Source organism: Rhinatrema bivittatum, chromosome 1, assembly GCF_901001135.1.
Source record: "Rhinatrema bivittatum chromosome 1, aRhiBiv1.1, whole genome shotgun sequence".
Classification (NCBI taxonomy): domain Eukaryota; kingdom Metazoa; phylum Chordata; class Amphibia; order Gymnophiona; family Rhinatrematidae; genus Rhinatrema; species Rhinatrema bivittatum.
Genome location: NC_042615.1, coordinates 742,143,776 through 742,162,196, shown reverse-complemented (window position 1 = coordinate 742,162,196; position 18,421 = coordinate 742,143,776). Strand labels below are relative to the sequence as shown.

The window sequence follows — 18,421 nt, the reverse complement described above, 5'->3', positions numbered from 1 at the left end:
ACTACTAGTAGTAATGAGGGCAATATTCAGAGCCCTTTGCATGGCTAAAACAATGTTTTATCTGCAGAAATGAGGGTTTTAAAAATTGCTCAACCTGTTGTGGGTAAAAGTATGTGCATTGTTCCAACAATACAAGTACTCCCCCCCCCCCCCCCGCAGACTGCCAAAGTGGTGCCATAGGCAGAGGGAAGGCCAGAAATTAACGAATGTGAATATTTTTGACAGTACAAAAACTACACCTTTTTTTGTGCCAAAAGCAAACCCACGGAAAAAGCAGGCACAGATTTCTGTGGGTAATTTTCAAAGCAAAACGTACCTCTGTACTTTTGCTTTGACTATGGTGCAGACCCCACAGGTAAAAAGTATCTGCAGAGTTAGGACCTAGACGTTCAGCTTTGATTATTTACTCCAATGCATATCTATGCTCTCCTTCTTCCCATACTGCCACCTTGCTCCTCGTTGACTTTGCTCCCAGTCTCGCACCTTGCTTGACGTTCCTTGCACCATACAAGCCTCCTCTGTTTTGCATATTCTTCTCGCTGCTTACCCCAGGAACATTCTACCATCCATATCCCTGACAATATTTCATGCCAAGTTCAAAACATTTTTTTTTCAAATGGGACTATCCAAATTCCTAATTCCTCCATTTCTTTTTGTTTCGTTTCATTCCTTAACTGACTCTGTACCATCCTACATTCATAGGACTTTTGTTTATTCTGAGGCACTTTGCATAAAGTGCAATAGAAATGTTTAGTAAATTAAATGAATTAATCACAGTAATACTAAGGATTTGGATCAGAAGACCAAAATGAGTAAACCCCTTTCACAAAATTTGGAACATAGCTAGAAGAGAGATCTGGGTATTCTGAGGCCTCTAGCACAGAAGAAGACTGGTAAGGTGAGAGGCCATTGCTTACTGAGTGAAGTCAAAGTAGCAAAATTCTAACACAAAATGAATTCTAGGAGCTGCTGATTCCCTGATCCTGCTAATTATGATGCCTGAAAATGATTATTATGGGGCCATACAAACCAAGTAGCAGTGGTTGCATTTGTAATTCCTAACAGCAGGATTCCAGCAGCATTATCCACATCTTGCAAATTGGTATTCTGAAAGAATCTGGAGCACGTACCCAGCATTGTTACTGACTGCAGTGATTTCGTGAGTACCAGTCTTCAATAGTGCAGATATTAAGTTCTCAGGAATTCCACATAAGCCAAACCCTAAAAGAAAAAATGTGACTTATCTGAATACAAGGTCAATGAATACAACATATTAAAAAAAAAAATGATGAAATTCATAAACAATAAGGATCTAGTCTTTAATAATGTTGGCCGGCAGGGTAAATTATTGAGCGTCTACCGAACCTGTACCTCCGAAATTAAATACATGATATATTCTGTATTTATGTATTTATATGCTGTGGTCACTGCAGGGATGTATATACTGGGACATCAGTTTGCTTTGTCTCCATCTGCTGGTACAGCAGCATAACCCATTTGGTTCTGGATTGATTTGACTGGACATTAAGAAATCTGTGATGCATAATATTTTAATCTGAAACGCATTAAAAATAACAGATGTGTTTTGTTTGATCACTCATGTTTTCTTAAAATGCTATACATCTTATAAATTCTGCCAGGGGTATGTAAACTTTTGAGCACATCTGTAACTGTTAGCACTGCCCCGGAATGCCCATGCCCTGTTCCCAACTCTGCCCCTTTTCTGCCTTTTTTTTTTAACTCATGCACATGCATATACACGCATCCAGTAGGAGATGCACATCCACCATCTGCTGGAGATGAAGAATACTGGCAAGCTGATGTCACTGCAGGAGTATATACACTGTGACATCAGTTTGCTCTGTCTCCATCTGCTGGCAGAGGTGCATAATCCACTGGTTCTGGATTCATCTGACCAGATGCTAAGAAATATGCCATTATCCTTTCAAGATACCTCACTCTGAATCATGTACTTAGCAACTCTCAGGTTTTCCCCTCATGACCTAGTTAAAAAGCTGCTCTATTTTTTTAAATATTAACGACAGCAGCCTGGTTCTATCCTGGTTAAAGTGGCATCCACTGTCTTCTCTTAGTCCCCATCATCCCCACTCTGTCAACCCTTAATCACACAGTTTCATGCTGCCCTCCCATCACCCTCTCTCTGATTCTCCCTCACTCCCAATAATTTCTTTGCATGTTCCCACCCAGGCATTCTCTATTTCCACACAATCGCCCCTCTGTGGGTCTCACCTTCCCCCCACTCTCACATCACCCCCTCTCGTTGTCTTTCATACACATCCTCCATCACTACCTTTATCCCAAATACATCCTGATACCATCTCTGGCTCTCTTTCATTGCCCCATCACCACCTCTAGCTTTCACACACCATCCCCAGCACTGCCCTACAGCTCTTTCTAACTTTCTCCCTCACCCTGATTGTCTTGATCTCCCTCTATCCCCCTCTCATACCGTTTCTACCTCCCCCTCAGCTCTCTCACACTTCTATCCCCTTCCCCCAACTCTCGTGCTCTCTACCTCCTCCCTACCTACATCTCCTCCACATTAGCCCCCAAGAACCCATCATCTCCCCAGCGCCCAGTCCATCCACTCTCCTCACAAACTTTTTCTTTTAATGGGATCCACATCACACCCTTACCAAAAACCAGCAAACGTACGGGGTCATTTACTAAGCCATGGTATTTTTCCTGGAGGGGAAAATAATGCAGGGGTTTACTCAACTACAGTATTCGGTAACGCGATTTAGTAAACCTTGCACTAAAATATCATGGGGAAAACTACTGCAGGTTAATTGGCCCCTAAATGCCATGCGATGGAGGACTTTTCATCCAGAGCAGTCACAGTTTTAAAAGGCCCAACATCCCAAATGAAGCCCCCCCAAAGAGCAAAATAAAATCATGAGGTCTTATGGGACCACCTGTCCCACTCCCCCGTCGCCTCTAGAGGGCACCCCCAATGTGTTCAAAATTCTCATGTATAGAGAAGGTCCAACCCCCTTCTGATTTTGCCCCTTTGAAAAAAAAAATGTGATCCTCCCCTTCACCCCAGCCTCAAGACTACCCCCCGCTGCATCCTAGCCCATGCCCTTGGAACCTCCCCAGTCATACCTTGTATTCCTTGGTTGGATGGCGGGGACTTGATCACTCCCTAGACTTTGGGTCCGACGCTGTCCAAAGGAAAATAACACTGGCCAGGTACTTATTAATTTATGCTCCTATTATGTAATAGGGGCATAAGTCTAATAACAGCTGGCCAAAGCCAGTTTTCTTCAGACAGCATAAGGCCCAGAGCCTAAAGGGTGCTTCAGGCCCCACTAGCCCTGGGGGGGGGTAGGTGAAACCGGGAGGGTCCCCCTATGGTTTTGAAACCTTTTACACGGGGAGGGAGCCTTCATTCATGACGCTCGAGCCCTTCAAGACACAGCCCCAGGAGCATTGGGATGTGCGTTAGCATCCTAATACTCCCAAGGAAAAGGTTAGCTTCAATGCCTGAGTTGCAACTAACTTTCATTAAAATAGTATGGCTTGCGATTTTTCAGGCATTATTTTATTTACATGAAATTGCCTAGTAATAAGCTGCTTTGCATGTATTTGTAAAGCATTTGCATTCAAAGTAGCTCATTACCATAGCAGCATTTTAAAGGGTAAAATAATGCGGGGTATTTAAAATACCACACATTATTTCTATTGCACGACATTTACCACAGCTTTTTAAACAACCCCCTTAAATTGTAAGTTCTCTGGGGACACGGAAAATACTGTACCTGAATGTAATTTATCGTAAGCTATCAATAAAAAGATGTGATTTAAATGCACAATAAATAAAAACATGTACTCTTACGCTTGACCAGATAAGAAGGCTGATTCAAACAGTGCGCGTCCACAACCCCTTATGCTGTAAGGGGATTGGCATGTTCAAAACATGCAAAATAGCCTAATCAACATGCATTTGCGCTATCAGCTATTCTCCCCAGATCAAAAAAAAAAAAAAAAAGTGCACCCGTCCCGCACATTTTTACGCTCAGAAAAGCGTAAAGAAAAGCAAAAAATACTGCTTTTCTGTACACCCTCAGACTTAATATCATGGCGATATTAAGTCAGAGGAACCAAAAGGTTTTAAAAATAAATAAATAAATAAAAACTGCCGGCAGGTCAGGTTAGAAAAAGGGACGCTCAGTTAACAAGCGTCCCTTTTCCTAACCCGCCGACAGCCATCTGTCCTGGACGCCTCCTCTCAAGGAGGCGCTAGGAGCGCATATTTTTCCCTAGTGCCTCCTTGGCAGCGTGCGATCCCTCATTTAAATACTCAATCTCGGGCCCAGGAGAAGTGCTGGGCCCGCGTTAGGAAAGCGGGCGCTCAACACTGAGTGCCTGTTTTCAGTGCTGATTTTTTGATTTGGCCCCAATGTTGTAATTGCTTGCCCAAAAGGCATTTAAAATTCTTTTGGAAATTCACATTTTGGTACCTGTCAAAGTCCTGTATGCCATCCCTAAATAAAGACATGGTATTCTGAAAAAGGGGAGGACATGTGTGAAAGTTATTCTCTAGGAATCCTTAGACCCCAATATGCTTAACTGTTTAACATTAGTAGTTTTTTGCTGTATCTAATATTGACAATTAAAAAAAAAAGTCTGATTTTACCTTAGAAACAATCCAGACTCTCACATCACTTATCCCACCCTACCCTTTCAATCATGACATCAACCCAGACTCAGACCAATTACATAGTCGATTTGGTTCGATACAGAAATTAACAGAAGAAAAACAGTCAACTAAAATCAGCACAGGGAGGATTTTTTTCCAGTTATATTAATGAGCAGGCCCTGTACCTCCGCTTCTCAAATTGCAGCACAACAGGGTTAAGTTTGAGTTTCCTTTCTAACATGGATGGCTGGGGGCACGTGTGCTGCAGAGCCAGCGACCTTGATCCCTGAAAAATAAGCAAAGGACAATGGCTGCCACTATTATGACAGCCCCTGCCAACAGAGCAATTTTGAGAGACTGTTTCTGAAGAAACACTTATCCAAGCTGGCAAGAAATTCTTGGTACAACCCTTGCATGCTAAAAACTTGCCAGATAAATTGTCCCATATATTCAGCAGGAATATATGGGACAATTAAACTCATCTGGTTACCTTTAGTCGAATAACTTTAAATCTAAACACTAACTTTTGAATATCAGTTAAGTTTAAAGTTATCCGGCCTTGTCTGGCCAGATAGTGTTACAACTTCAGCTGCTAAGCAGTCTCATCGTACTCTGACTATGATGCTTGATTTCCACTCTTTGCTTTTCCCAAGGAGCGAGTTCTTTCTATTAGGAGGAAGGATAATCTTCTAGGCCCAGGCGGCTTGGAGTTGTCTTTTCCGGTGTGTGTGTGTTCTATTTGTTTCTATAATATCTGTGATGGTGCTGCAGGAACTAGACAGGAGAGTGTGGGTGTTCAAATTAACTTTACTGTGATTCTTCAATAATTAAATGAATGTGCAATCAATAAATAGCTATTCACTTTACATCTGTGCTTCCACTGGGGTTATCTACAGTGCAGAATCCTTTCCTCTTCTCTGTGTATGCATCTTCAGTCCAGAACCCTGGGCTAGAGTTTATCCCTCAGGGAGTGAGCTGATAAAATATCCCAGTTGGGTAGGGAATTTCCTGGGCGTAAGAAGGATCCCCTTAGACTCAGAAATCGTACCTGAGGTCCACGCAAGTCCAGTTCGCACCCAGGCTGTGCCTTGTGTCCCAAAGTGTGGAGATCCAGTTGTGGGTCTCCAAAACTCGTCTCTTTTATCCGGACTCCTCCTGATGTGACCTCTCATTAGGAAAAGACTGATTTTGAGAAAAGACAGGGTAATACATCCCCAATTCTACCCTGAGGAGGGGTTTCATTAAACCTCTTCACAAACCAAAAGGGGAAAACACTTTCCAAGTCCAAAATCTTCCTCTGAAGAGATAAATCACTGCAGCCCCTTCCACTAGCAGAGAGATGAGCACACAGATCATCTCACTCCAGGTCTCCGGATCCAGGGCTTGTCCCTCTCCATACTGGACCAGGATCTCATCACAGAAAAACTAAAAAAAAAAAAAAAAATACTCAAACTGTCACTACAGTCGTTTTGAGACTGAAAAGCATCTGCGAAAATTAGGACATCGATGAAATGCCTATCAAGGTATCTAACATGGAGAGCTCAAGCAGAGAGGAAGGTGAAACCAGTCCACAAAATTCAGCTGGACTCAGAATACTACGGCTATTAGAGCCTACACCACGGCTGCGATTTCCCTTCACCTGAAGGACCGGTATATATCCCTGAAAGAGGAGTAAGATGTTATCTAATGGTAGAGAAGAACCAGAACATGCAAACCCCAAAGCTGCAGGCACAGCAACCACTGCACCTGAAGACAGCGGGTAGTGGTTGTTTTGTTAGAACTGTGGACCCTAGGACCGGGATGAGGGTTGGTGCTACCACTGAGGGATGGCCCCCAATGGTTCACATCACCGGCTGGTGGTACAGGTGAGGACAACCTGGCTGGAGCTTCACCTATACCAGCCCTCGTTCCCCGCAGGTTGAGCCCTTGGGTGCCGGGGCTGGCAGGTCTTAGGTGCGGGTCACCTCGACGAGAACAGAAGTGACAGCAGGCAAAGCAAGGTCAGAGGTCAGGGCTGGCAGCAGAGATGCAGAACGAGAGTCCAATCCGAAGATCAGGGGCAGGCAGCAGACAGGCACAGACGAGAAACCAGGCCAAGGATCAAGATGGGCAGCAGACAAGCAGAGACGAGGAAGCAAGCCAAGGTCAAACCAGGAAATCAAGCCGAGGAGGGGAGCACAGGAACTGGAGGACGAGGAGAAGATCGGAATCAGGAATAGAGGCACGGGCAAGAAAGCAGGAACTGGAACGCCAGGACTGGACTCAGGAACCAAGGACTGGCGCAGAAAACAGGAACGGAACCAGGATCAGGAACTGAAGACAGGAACTTGGAGACGTCAGGAACAGCAACTAGCACTCCGAGGAGGCGACCTGTTGCAAAAGGCAAGGAGCTGGAAACTGAGGCAGGGTTTAAATACCCCTCAGTCCTGACATCATCCATCGGGGCCAGGCTGAGAATTCCCATCGCAGCCCCTTTAAGGACATGTCCCTTGACATTCAAGGAACGCAATAGGCGATATTCCTCCGCATCTCTTTCCTTAGCCAGAGACGGCAAGGAAATGGACAAATTCAAGTGAAAATCTGAAACCTCTTTAGGCATGAAAAAAAGAACAGTATACAGCTTAATTGCTCCTGGAATAACCCAAAGGAACAGTTCCCAACAAGACAAAGCCTGCAGCTCAGAAATTCAACGCACACAACATATCGCCACCAGAAACACTGTTTTCAAGGTCAGTAAGCGCAAGAAAAGGGAAAGCAATGGTCAAAAACACAGGACCCGCTAAAATATCCAAAACCAGATTAAGACTCCACAACGGTAAGAGTAACCTCAAAGGAGGACAAAGATGTTTCGCTCCCCTCAAGAAACAGGCCACATCAGGATGAGACTATAAGGATTCACCATTTACCTGATTCCTGAAATAGGCAAGAGCTGCTACCTGTACCTTCAAGGAATTAAGGGCCACCCCTTTATTCAACCCATCCTGCAAAAATTTCAAAATGAATGGGACCCTAACTGAATAACCATTCCCCAAGCCTCATGTTAAGCCTCAAACACTTGCCAAACCCATACATAGGTGAAGGAAGTGGAGAACTGCCACTTTACTATGGGCGTGAAAATCACCACAGTAAAATATCCACACGTCAACAAGCGAGCCTTCTCATGGACTATACCATAAAACAAAACATAGTCAAATCTTCATGAAGGACAGGTCCCTGCAACAACAGATTCCTGTGTGCTGGAAGACGAAGGGGAGATTCTAACCAGGAGTGTTCACAGATCTTCATACCATGGTCTCCTGGGCCAAAACGGTGCAATGAAAAGCACCATCCCCCTGTGACCTTCGACCCTCCAAACTATTCTGCCCAACAAGGGCCACGGAGGAAAGGCATACAGGGCCATGGAAGAAAGGCTATCAATGCACAAAAGCATTGATATCCAAGGACTTCAGATCTCTCCTGCGACTGAAGAATTGAGGAAGCTTTGCAGTGCGAGAAGTCACCAGCAGGTCAGGAACAGAAGGCTCCAGCGATCCACTATCAGCTGAAATGCCTCGCACGACAATACCCATTCTCCTGGGTCTATACTCTCCCTGCTGAGAAAGTCTACTCTTACTTTGTCTTTTCCTGCAATGCGTGAGGCCGAGATCTCCTGAAGATGCACTTCTGCCCATTCCATAAGTTGGTCTATTTACTGCAACAATTGCTAGCTCTTGGTTTCTCCCTGCTGATTGATGTAAGCCACCATCGTTGCATTGTCTGACATTTCTCAGACCGCTTGACCCTGAGGCTTGCCGCTGGCCTGCAAACATGCCAATCGGACCGCCCAGCCTTCCAGCCGATTGATGTTCCTGAGAGACTCCTCTGAATTCCAGTGCCCTTGCACTAATAGTTCCTGACAATCAGCTCCCCAACCCTGGAAGCTCGCATCTGTCGCGAGTACCAACCAGTCCAGCGATGTCAGGGAAACTCCCTCTCTCAAATGATCTGGTTGCAACCACCACTGGAGATGAGAACAGACTGTCATCGGCAGATGGAGCCAATTCAAATAATCCTGGAGACTACGGGTTCCGACGAGACAGCAGGGAGCTCTAAAGATGATACATGTGCACTCTCACTCACAGCACCACTTCCAGGGCTGCCATAAAACGGGAGTACTTGTAGATAGGACAACACTGTCGGGCATATAGCGTTCCCCAAGAGATGCACCTGTGTCATCAACTTCTGAATACGAGCTTCTGGCAGTAAAACTTCGCCCTGCCTTGTGTCGAGCCAAACACCCAGATACCCCAATGACTGTGATGGCTGAAGGTTGCTCTTGGTTAGGTTCACCACCCAACCGAACTCCTGCAATAGGGAAACCACCTTGTGGGTCACTAGGCAGCTCTCTTCCAGAGACATGGCCTGAATCAACCAGTCGTCCAAATATGGGTATACTAGGATCCTATCCTCTCTCAACACCGTTGCACCAACACCATAATCTTGGAAAAAGTTCTGGGTGCAGGGGCTAGACCAAAAGGCAGTACCCGAAACTGATAATGGTACCGCAACACCGCAAAATGCAAAAATCTTCGGAGCTCCAATCGGAGGGAATATAGAGGTACACCTCGTACAGATCCAAGAAGGTCCAAGATGGAATGAAAGGAGCCCACCTTCTTGGGAACAACGAAATAAAAGGAACATTGCCCTATATTTCCTCGAGACCTAAGTACTGGAACCACAGCCCTCAGACCGAGGAGCCTTGACAGTGTAGGCTCCACTGGCTACATCTTCTGTAGGGAGTAGCAGGGAGACATCATGAACACATCCCGAGGAACACTGCGAAACTCCAGCGCATCTCTTTCTCTATCACCTCCAGGACCCACTGTAAACGATTTTCTTGCTTTTGGCAGCCCTGGCTTAAAGCACTAGTTACCTCTGTGGTAGGTGGAGACCAACTTGGGACTTAGGGAGTCATCCATTCGTCCTTTGTGGTTATTAGCCAGAGACAGCATCGTTGGGAGCTCACAAGTCTCCTAACCTTCATTTAAAGGCGTGGGAGGTTCCACTACTGAAGCCCATGCCTTGCTTAGTCTATCTAGGATAAAAGGACTAAGACCTGCGAAAAGGCTAAGTCCTCTGATGGGTCATCTCCCTGGAGGGATAAAACCGCTTGAAACCCCTGAGACGACCCTTCCTACCAGAGGGACGCAGCAACTGTTTCTTATCCTTCGGCAATCGAGGAACCGGGGATTCGCCCCACTTGCTGGACAGTTTCTCCAACTCACTCCCAAACAAGAGCAAGCCTTTACAAAATTGCCTTTTAAGATTAGTTTTGGAGGTTGTGTTGGCTGACCAATATTGCAGCCATAACTAAACATCTGGCAAATATTACCGAAGCCACTACTCCAGGCCGAGGTACAGACCAAATTGCAGACCACATCTGCTAAAAAGGCAGCCTCCATAACTGCCCTGGAATTCACCCCAGATTTGTCACTCTCCTGAGAGAGAAGTAAACAAGAGTGCACCACCATTCAACAACAAAAACCAATCTGCAAGGTCATTGCCACTGCTTCAAATGCTCGCTTAAGGATGGCCTCAAACCTTCTAACGCGTGCGCTGTCTCATCACTAGATTGAGGGGGGTACAGGCCTTCAAAAACCTGACCCCCCTTTAAAATGAGTTGAGATTACATGGCACTGCACTCAAGATCAATTCTTGAATGGCTTTTTATTTGTTTTGTTTGTCTCAGGCATGGAGTCAGCCCCAGGTACTTCCAGCACCTTTAATGTCTGGGAAATCAGAACCAGGAACTCATCTCAATGAAGGAACCACAATATGATCTTATACAGTTCTAGTCCCAGAGAAATTTTCCAATCCTCCAGAGAGGCAGGATAGGCCTTGTCATCTGTACCATCCGGATCCCTATCTGCTGCCGATCTAGGCATACTATGTCACAGGGGCTACTGGTGCTATTGGTTGCTCCTGTGACATAGTAAGGGCAAAGGGCCCACATACAGGAGATCTCTCCCAGACCCCCGCTGGACCACCAGGGACTTTTGGCATGTCTTGGGAGGGTCAGGAGGGTTGTAGTTAATTAAATTTAAAGGGTTGGGATGGGGGGGGGTTCCCACAGAAAGAGAACGATAAACGTTTTCTGATCTGAGGAGTGGACCGAAATGGCCCTCCCCAGACCCAAAAATGAAATGGGGACAAAAAACATTTTACGCATTCCCCTAATTTGCTCCATAAGACACACAGACGCCCGGGAACAGAGCCGGTTTAGCACACCATTTTTTTTTTTTTGGTTAATTTTCCCCCTCTGAATCCTAGGTGCGGCTTATGGTCAGGTGAGTCTTATGGAGCGAAAAAATACGGTAAATATCAAGCGAATTGTGATGAGTTGCAGGAGGACTTTGTGAGATTCGGCTTCCAGATGGCTGATGAAGTTTAATGTGGACAAGTGCAAGGTGTTGCATATAGGGAAAAATAACCCTTGTTGTAGTTACACAATGTTAGGTTCTATCTTAGGAATTACCACTCAGGAAAGAGATCTAGGCGTCATAGTGAATAATACATTGAAATCGTCGGTTCAGTGTGCTTTAGCAATTAAAAAAGCAAAGAATGTTAGGAATTATTAGGAAGGGAATGGCAAATAAACTGTAGGATGTCATAATGTTTCTGTACCGCTGCACGGTGAGACCACACCTTGAATACTGTGTGCAGTTCTGGACACCAGTAGCTACCGGACCAAGGCCCTCATCTGAGTATATATATGTGTGTGTATAAAAGCTGAAAGGCAAGCAGGTGGCGGTGACAGTATTAACCCTCTCCCCTGCAGCCAGAGACCATGCTTGTACTCAGCCGGGATGAGCTGAGCTCAGGTAAAGATTTTTAAATTGGTTTAAGAGGATAAGGGACCAAGGCACTCATCTGAGGGACCATGGAAATCACCTCAGGAATTCTCAACTGGGGGAGGAACCATTTGGTATCACCACATGAGAGCAAGGCAAATTAAAAACTTCGTTGTTTTGTTCTCCTCTAAAACTTGAAGAAATCCTCAGTAGGAGATGCATGTCCACCAACTGCTGCAGACAGAATACTGGGGGGCTGTGGTCCCTGCAGGGATGTATATACTGGGACTTCAGTTTGCTTTGTCTCCATCTGCTGGTACAGCAGCATAACCCACTTGGTTCTGGATTCATATGACTGGACGTTAAGAAATCTGTGATGCATAATATTTTAATCTGAAACGCATTAAAAATAACAGACATGTTTTGTCTGATCACTCATGCTTTCTTAAAATGCTATACATCTTATAAATTCTGCCAGGGGTGTGTAAACTTTTGAGCACATCTGTACGTGTGTAACTGTTCGCCCTGCCCCGGAATGCCCATGCCCCATTCCCAACTCAGCCCCTTTTCTGTTTTTTTTTTTTTAAACTCGTGTACATGCATATGCACACCTAATTTCCAAGTTTCAAAATATACATGGGCTTTTCAGCATGAGCAACACTTAAAATTCAGTCCACGATGCATAGAAGAAGGGTGGGGGGGGTGTCTTGGAACCTAAGTGAAGTTATTAGGGAGGGGACGAACCTGTGTAGTTAAAGATGAATAAATCTCTATTAAAATAAATGTTTATATGCAATGCTGATGGGCAAAAAGATTATGGCAAATAAGTTTTACTGAGAATTCCTTCAAAAGCCCAGCATGGACTATTTTTATGCCCGTCTTACTGGATTTAATCTCATCCATTCCCCATAGCCAAGGACTTCCTGCCTCTGCATGGACCGTGTAACTACAACCACCGATTCCCCTCACCCAAGATCCTTGAAGCCAAGGTTTTAAAGTTTAATGAACCCAATAAGATTACAATACATCCATTTTCAATTGGCAGCATTTGTACAAGAATGCAAAACCATAAAGCCATAAAGTACTTCGAAGGATGTCAAAAGTCTCACAGGCCCTGAAAACAAAAATCATTTTCCACCCACTTCTAAGTACTGACACAACTCAGCACTTGGCAATTTAAAAAAAAAAAAAAAAAAAAAGGCATGTCATTTGCAGACCAAAGTCACTGTCTTCCCTCCTAAAAGGTGAATTTTAAGACCAGCGCACGTTTTCCAGCTCGCACACGTGGACGTGGCGATTTTATAACATAAGCGCGTATATGAACAAATACGGGCACCTGTTATAAAAATCGGCTGTACACACGTACGTGTGCACGACTTTATACTGACGCGTGCATGTGCACGCAAACGCGGCCTTGATCACGTAAGTAGGGGATATTTTAGTAGATACACGCGCCCACGCAATTACATTTCCCAAGTTCGTTCACAGTTCACCCCAGTAAAGGAGAGGACTTCCTAACCCCCCAGCTAACTTGCCTCCATTTTACCCTATTAGCCCCAACCCTTAAAATCCCGCTGACTAGCCTAGGTTTTTTTTTTTTTTTTTTTTATTTCTTACATGTCATCTATAGCAGAAGTAAAGTTACGAGGTAGAGGACCCCCAGCATGCTCTTGTGCATGTAAATACTTATGCACAGACTTCATATTACAGATTTGGCCTGCCCATAACCCGCTCAGACCCCGCCCCTTTTTTCAACCATATAATTTGTGGGATTACCATGAGATGTGTGCACTGGGCTGAGTCACATGCATATCTCCGGTTTTGGTGCGTGTAGTGCTTTTCAAATCAGCCAGTTAGATGGTAACTTTGAAACTGCTGCGTGGGCGTGCACGTGTTTTCTGGCTCGCGCCCAGGGACATAGCCATTTTATAACATACTGTATGTATATGTGCACATGGTATAAAATGGGCTGAACGTGCACACATGTGCATGCAATTTTAAGCGGGTGCGTGCCTATGCGCACAAAAGCCGCTTCTATTGTGTAAGTGGGGGGATTTTAGTAGACACGTGCATCGATGCAATTACCAGTTTTCCCAATTCAGTCTCAGTTCGCCCAGGCAAGGGATAGTACTTCCAACCCCCTCCCCAGGTTTAATAGCCTCTCTTCCCCACTGTTAGCTCCGACCCTTAAATCCCTGCTGGCATGCCTATCATTTTTTATGCCTTACATGCTACCCATCGCAGAAGTAAAAGTTACATAGCAGGGGACCCTGGCGTGCATTTGTATGCATATTTATGCACTGGTTTCATTGAGAAATCCAGGAACGCCTATGTCCATGCCCCTATTTTAGAAACAAAAGTGTGTGTGCGTAGCGGGAGATACGCGCCTACCTGGGCGCATTTTAAAATCCACTTGTCACGCACCAGCCCAACTTGTGCGCATATCTCCCGGTTTTGGCATGAGCCGGGTTTTTAAAATTCACTTTAAGACTTGTTTACACCTGACACCGTTGGCATCGCTAGGATACGCGAGAATCTTATGAGCTGTGGTAAGGAATAAACCTTGAATTTTTGCAGTACTAATCACTTTTCACAGCATATAGCCTTTTATTCCTACTAACAATTCACTTTCCTTCTTATAAAAAAATATTATGGTACACCCATTTGAACAATCCCACACAGAGTCCAAATCCAACTCAGATGTATCTAACAACAATTCAAAGAAAAAACATCCGATTACAAATTTATAGACTTTTAAATCATTTGGCATTTCTACTTCTTTCTATGGGACCTTCATAAAACTCAGCAGATAGATACTCTTATATTAACATTTCCACTGCATTCTGCTTATAGGCAATCATCAATCCCAAAATTATGTATTTAAGAATTTTTTGTTGCTTCTAAAATATAGAGGAAACAGTTACTTCCTGTGAATCATACTCATGATTTACTGCTAGAAATTTTTTTTTTTATTGAAACCCATAGTTTGGCTACTATAATTATGCCATAACAGATTTCACAAACTAAACTGTTCATCGAGTGAGGAATTGAACATCACACTCTTCTCATAAGGAAACATCACAATATGAGTACATTTGGAGACCCAAAAAGAAATCACTTCTTACCACCAACAAGCAGAGTTGATCCATTTGGTATGTCTTTTACTGCTTCCACAGGGTCAGAATAAAATGTGGAATGTCGATGGCTGCTAGTAGAAAAATAGCAACCACAACTCTAAAACAGCAAAAAAAAAAAAGAAAGAAAATTAGAAACATACAAATATATGACCACAGAAAAAGACCATATGGTCCTTCCAGTCTACCCAATCAATAATTTAGCATTTTAATTTTCATTGCTTCCTTAGATATCCCCTGTAATTATCCCATGCTTTCTTGAATTCAGAGAATTTTGTACATATTTTACAAATCTCACAGGATAATGGTTTGCACAACACTTCCATATGAGATAAAAAGATAATACACCATGTGTGGTCATAAAACCAGTAAAATCAGAAGTACATAAATATACAATGTCAATACTAAACCAGCAAAATTACATATTGATTTTAAGTTAAATATTTTATTTTGTAGTTATCCTGTCCAGGTAGGTTTTAGATGTTCATTTACAAAGGAAATGATATGCTCAGGCTTCTGGACCCTTGGGCCGATGAGAGGATGGTATACCTTGCGGAGGTTCCGTAGGTTCTCTCGTCGGGTGGCGAGGCAGAACAGAAGAGGAGCGCAGTTGACCCTCGGCTCTGGAGGCGGAGACGACTGCAGAGAGATGAAGAGGTTAGAAGAGGATCTGAATCTTCACCCCTGGAAGTCTGTGGTCCCCCCAGGAGGAGCCCGTAGGGACCCAGACTGCTGGGACTTAGGTGGACCCCGAGGAGTCGCGGTATCGGTGCAAGGGCTGACAGGAGCTTCGCCCTGGAAGTCCGCGGTCCCACCAGGAGGAGCCCGTAGGGACCCAAACTGCTGGGACTTAGGCGGGCCCTTGGAGACGGAGTCCAGAAAGTCGTCGCTTACCAGGCCAAGGTCACACACCGAGGGATCAACACTTGCCAGTCCAAGGTCACACCAGAGAATCACTGCTTGCCAATCCGAGTCGCACACCAGAGAAATACCGAAAGCCAATCCAAGTCAGGAACCGGGAAGACCAAGACGAAACAGGAACAGGGATCTGAAGCTCAAGAACTCACCGAGGCAAGCAGACTAGACAACGCTAGAGGACGTTGCCAAGTCAGAGAATGAGCAGAGGAAGCTCCCTTATATACTTCCTCTGCTCAGGCTGATCCAGGACAGGTGAGGCTTGTTAAAGTTATCAGGTCCTTTTAAATTAGTGAAGGGGGCGCAGCCTCGTGCCTAAAGATGGCGGCGGCCATCTTTGATTTCCTCCGCGGAGGAACGGCTGCAGGAACGGCGCGGGAGCAGAGCAGGGACGGCTCTTCCCCCGACGGTCAGGCCAGGGACCTGCGCCGGAGCATCGAGCACCCAGTCAGGGGTTTCCCCTGAGGCTGCCGCGGCGGGTCGCCACCGGGGACGAGGTAGGGGACCGAGGTCATGGCCTGCCACGGCCATGGGACACAAAAGGAAAAGAACATAAGAACATAAGAAATTGCCATGCTGGGTCAGCCCAAGGGTCCATCAAGCCCAGCATCCTGTTTCCAACAGAGGCCAAACCAGGCCACAAGAACCTGGCAATTACCCAAACACTAAGAAGATCCCATGCTATTGATGCAATTAATAGCAGTGGCTATTCCCTAAGTAAATAATAGCAATTAATGGACTTCTCCTCCAAGAACTTATTCAAACCTTTTTGAACCCAGCTACACTAACTGCACTAACCACATCCTCTGGCAACAAATTCCAGAGCTTTATTGTCCATTGAGTGAAAAAGAATTTTCTCCGATTAGTCTTAAATGTGCTACTTGCTAACTTCATGGAATGCCCCCTAGTCCTCCTATTATTTGAAAGTGTAAATAACCGATTCACATCTACTCGTTCAAGACCTCTCATGATCTTAAAGACCTCTATCATATCCCCCCTCAGCCGTCTCTTCTCCAAGCTGAACAGCCCTAACCTCTTCAGTCTTTCCTCAGAGGGGAGCTGTTCCATCCCCTTTATCATTTTAGTTGCCCTTTTCTGTACCTTCTCCATCGCAACTATATCTTTTTTGAGATGCGGCGACCAGAACTGTACACAGTATTCAAGGTGCGGTCTCACCATGGAGCGATACAGAGGCATTCTGACATTTTCCGATGTATTAACCATTCCCTTCCTAATAATTCCTAACATTCTATTTGCTTTTTTGACTGCTGCAGCACACTGAGCTGACGATTTTAAAGTATTATCCACTATGATGCCTAGATCTTTTTCCTGGGTGGTAGCTCCTAATATGGAACCTAACATCGTGTAACCACAACAAGGGTTATGTTTCCCTATATGCAACACCTTGCACTTATCCACATTAATTTTCATCTGCCATTTGGATGCCCAATCTTCCAGTCTTGCAAGGTCATCCTTGTGATTTAACTACTCTGAATAATTTTGTATCATCCGCAAATTTGATAACCTCACTCGTATTCCTTTCCAGATCATTTATATATATATATTGAAAAGCACTGGTCCAAGTACAGATCCCTGAGGCACTACACTGTTTACCCTTTTCCACTGAGAAAATTGACCATTTATTCCTACTCTCTGTTTCCTGTCTTTTAACCAGTTTGTAATCCACGAAAGGACATCACCTCCTATCCCATGACTTTTTAGTTTTCTTAGAAGCCTCTCATGAGGGACTTTGTCAAACGCCTTCTGAAAATCCAAGTATACTACATCTTCCGGTTCACCTTTATCCACATGTTTATTAACCCCTTCAAAAAAATGATGCAGATTTGTTAGGCAAGACTTCCCTTGGGTAAATCCATGTTGGCTGTGTTCCATTAAACCATGTCTTTCTATATGCTCTACGATTTTGATCTTGAGAATAGTTTCCACTGTTTTTCCTGGCACTAAAGTCAGGCTCACTGGTCTACAGTTACCCGGATCACCCTGGAGCCTTTTTTAAATATTGGGGTTACATTGGCCACCCTCCAGTCTTCAGGTACAATGGATGATTTTAATGATAGGTTACAAATTTTAACTAATAGATCAGAAATTTCATTTTTTAGTTCCTTCAGTATCCTAGGATGCATACCATCCGGTCCAGGTGATTTGCTACTCTTTAGTTTATCAATCTGGCCTACTACATCTTCCAGGTTCACAGTGATTTCGTTCAGTTCGTCTGACTCATCACCCCTGAAAACCATCTCCGGAACTGGTATCTCCCCAACATCCTCATTAGTAAACATGGAAGCAAAGAATTTGTTTAGTCTTTCTGCAATGGCCTTATCTTCCCTAAGAGCCCCTTTAACCCCTCAGTCATCTAATGGTCCAACCGACTCCCTCACAGGTTTCTTGCTTCGGATATATTTTAAAAAGAGTTTTTATTATGAGTTTTTACCTCTATGGCCAACTTCATTTCAAATTCTCTCTTCACCTGTCTTATCAATGTTTTACACTTAACTTATGTTTTTATCCTATTTTCTTCAGCTGGATCCTTCTTCCAATTTTTGAAGGATTTTTTTTGGCTAAAATAGCCTCTTTTACGTCACCTTTTAGCCATGATGGTAATCGTTTTGCCTTCCTTCCACCTTTCTTAATGCGTGGAATGCATATGGACTGCGTCTAATGGGTAAATCAAGTCTGCCCGTCCATCTGTCTGTGACTTGTTTTCAGCAGTCACACCAGAGGATGGATTGACTTGACATTAAAAGATTATAGAAATGGGCAGCTAATATAGTTATCAATTTTTTTTTAGGGGGGGGAGGATTGCCTTACATTTCAGGCGCACAAAAAAGTTTTAAAGCACACTGTGCAGTTATGAGCAT

The 18,421-nt window shown here is 44.4% G+C and overlaps 1 protein-coding gene across 1 annotated transcript in view; it reads right to left on the bottom strand.

The window, feature by feature from the left end:
* Positions 1–18,421, bottom strand: part of OXCT1 (3-oxoacid CoA-transferase 1) — a 570,108-nt gene that overhangs the window by 550,167 nt on the left and 1,520 nt on the right. Inside the window, exons 2-3 of the mRNA XM_029578060.1 lie at positions 14,619–14,727; positions 1,131–1,221 (exon numbers count right to left, since the gene is read on the bottom strand). Of these exons, the coding sequence (XP_029433920.1) occupies positions 1,131–1,221; positions 14,619–14,727 (200 nt within the window). The remainder of the gene's footprint in view (positions 1–1,130; positions 1,222–14,618; positions 14,728–18,421) is intronic.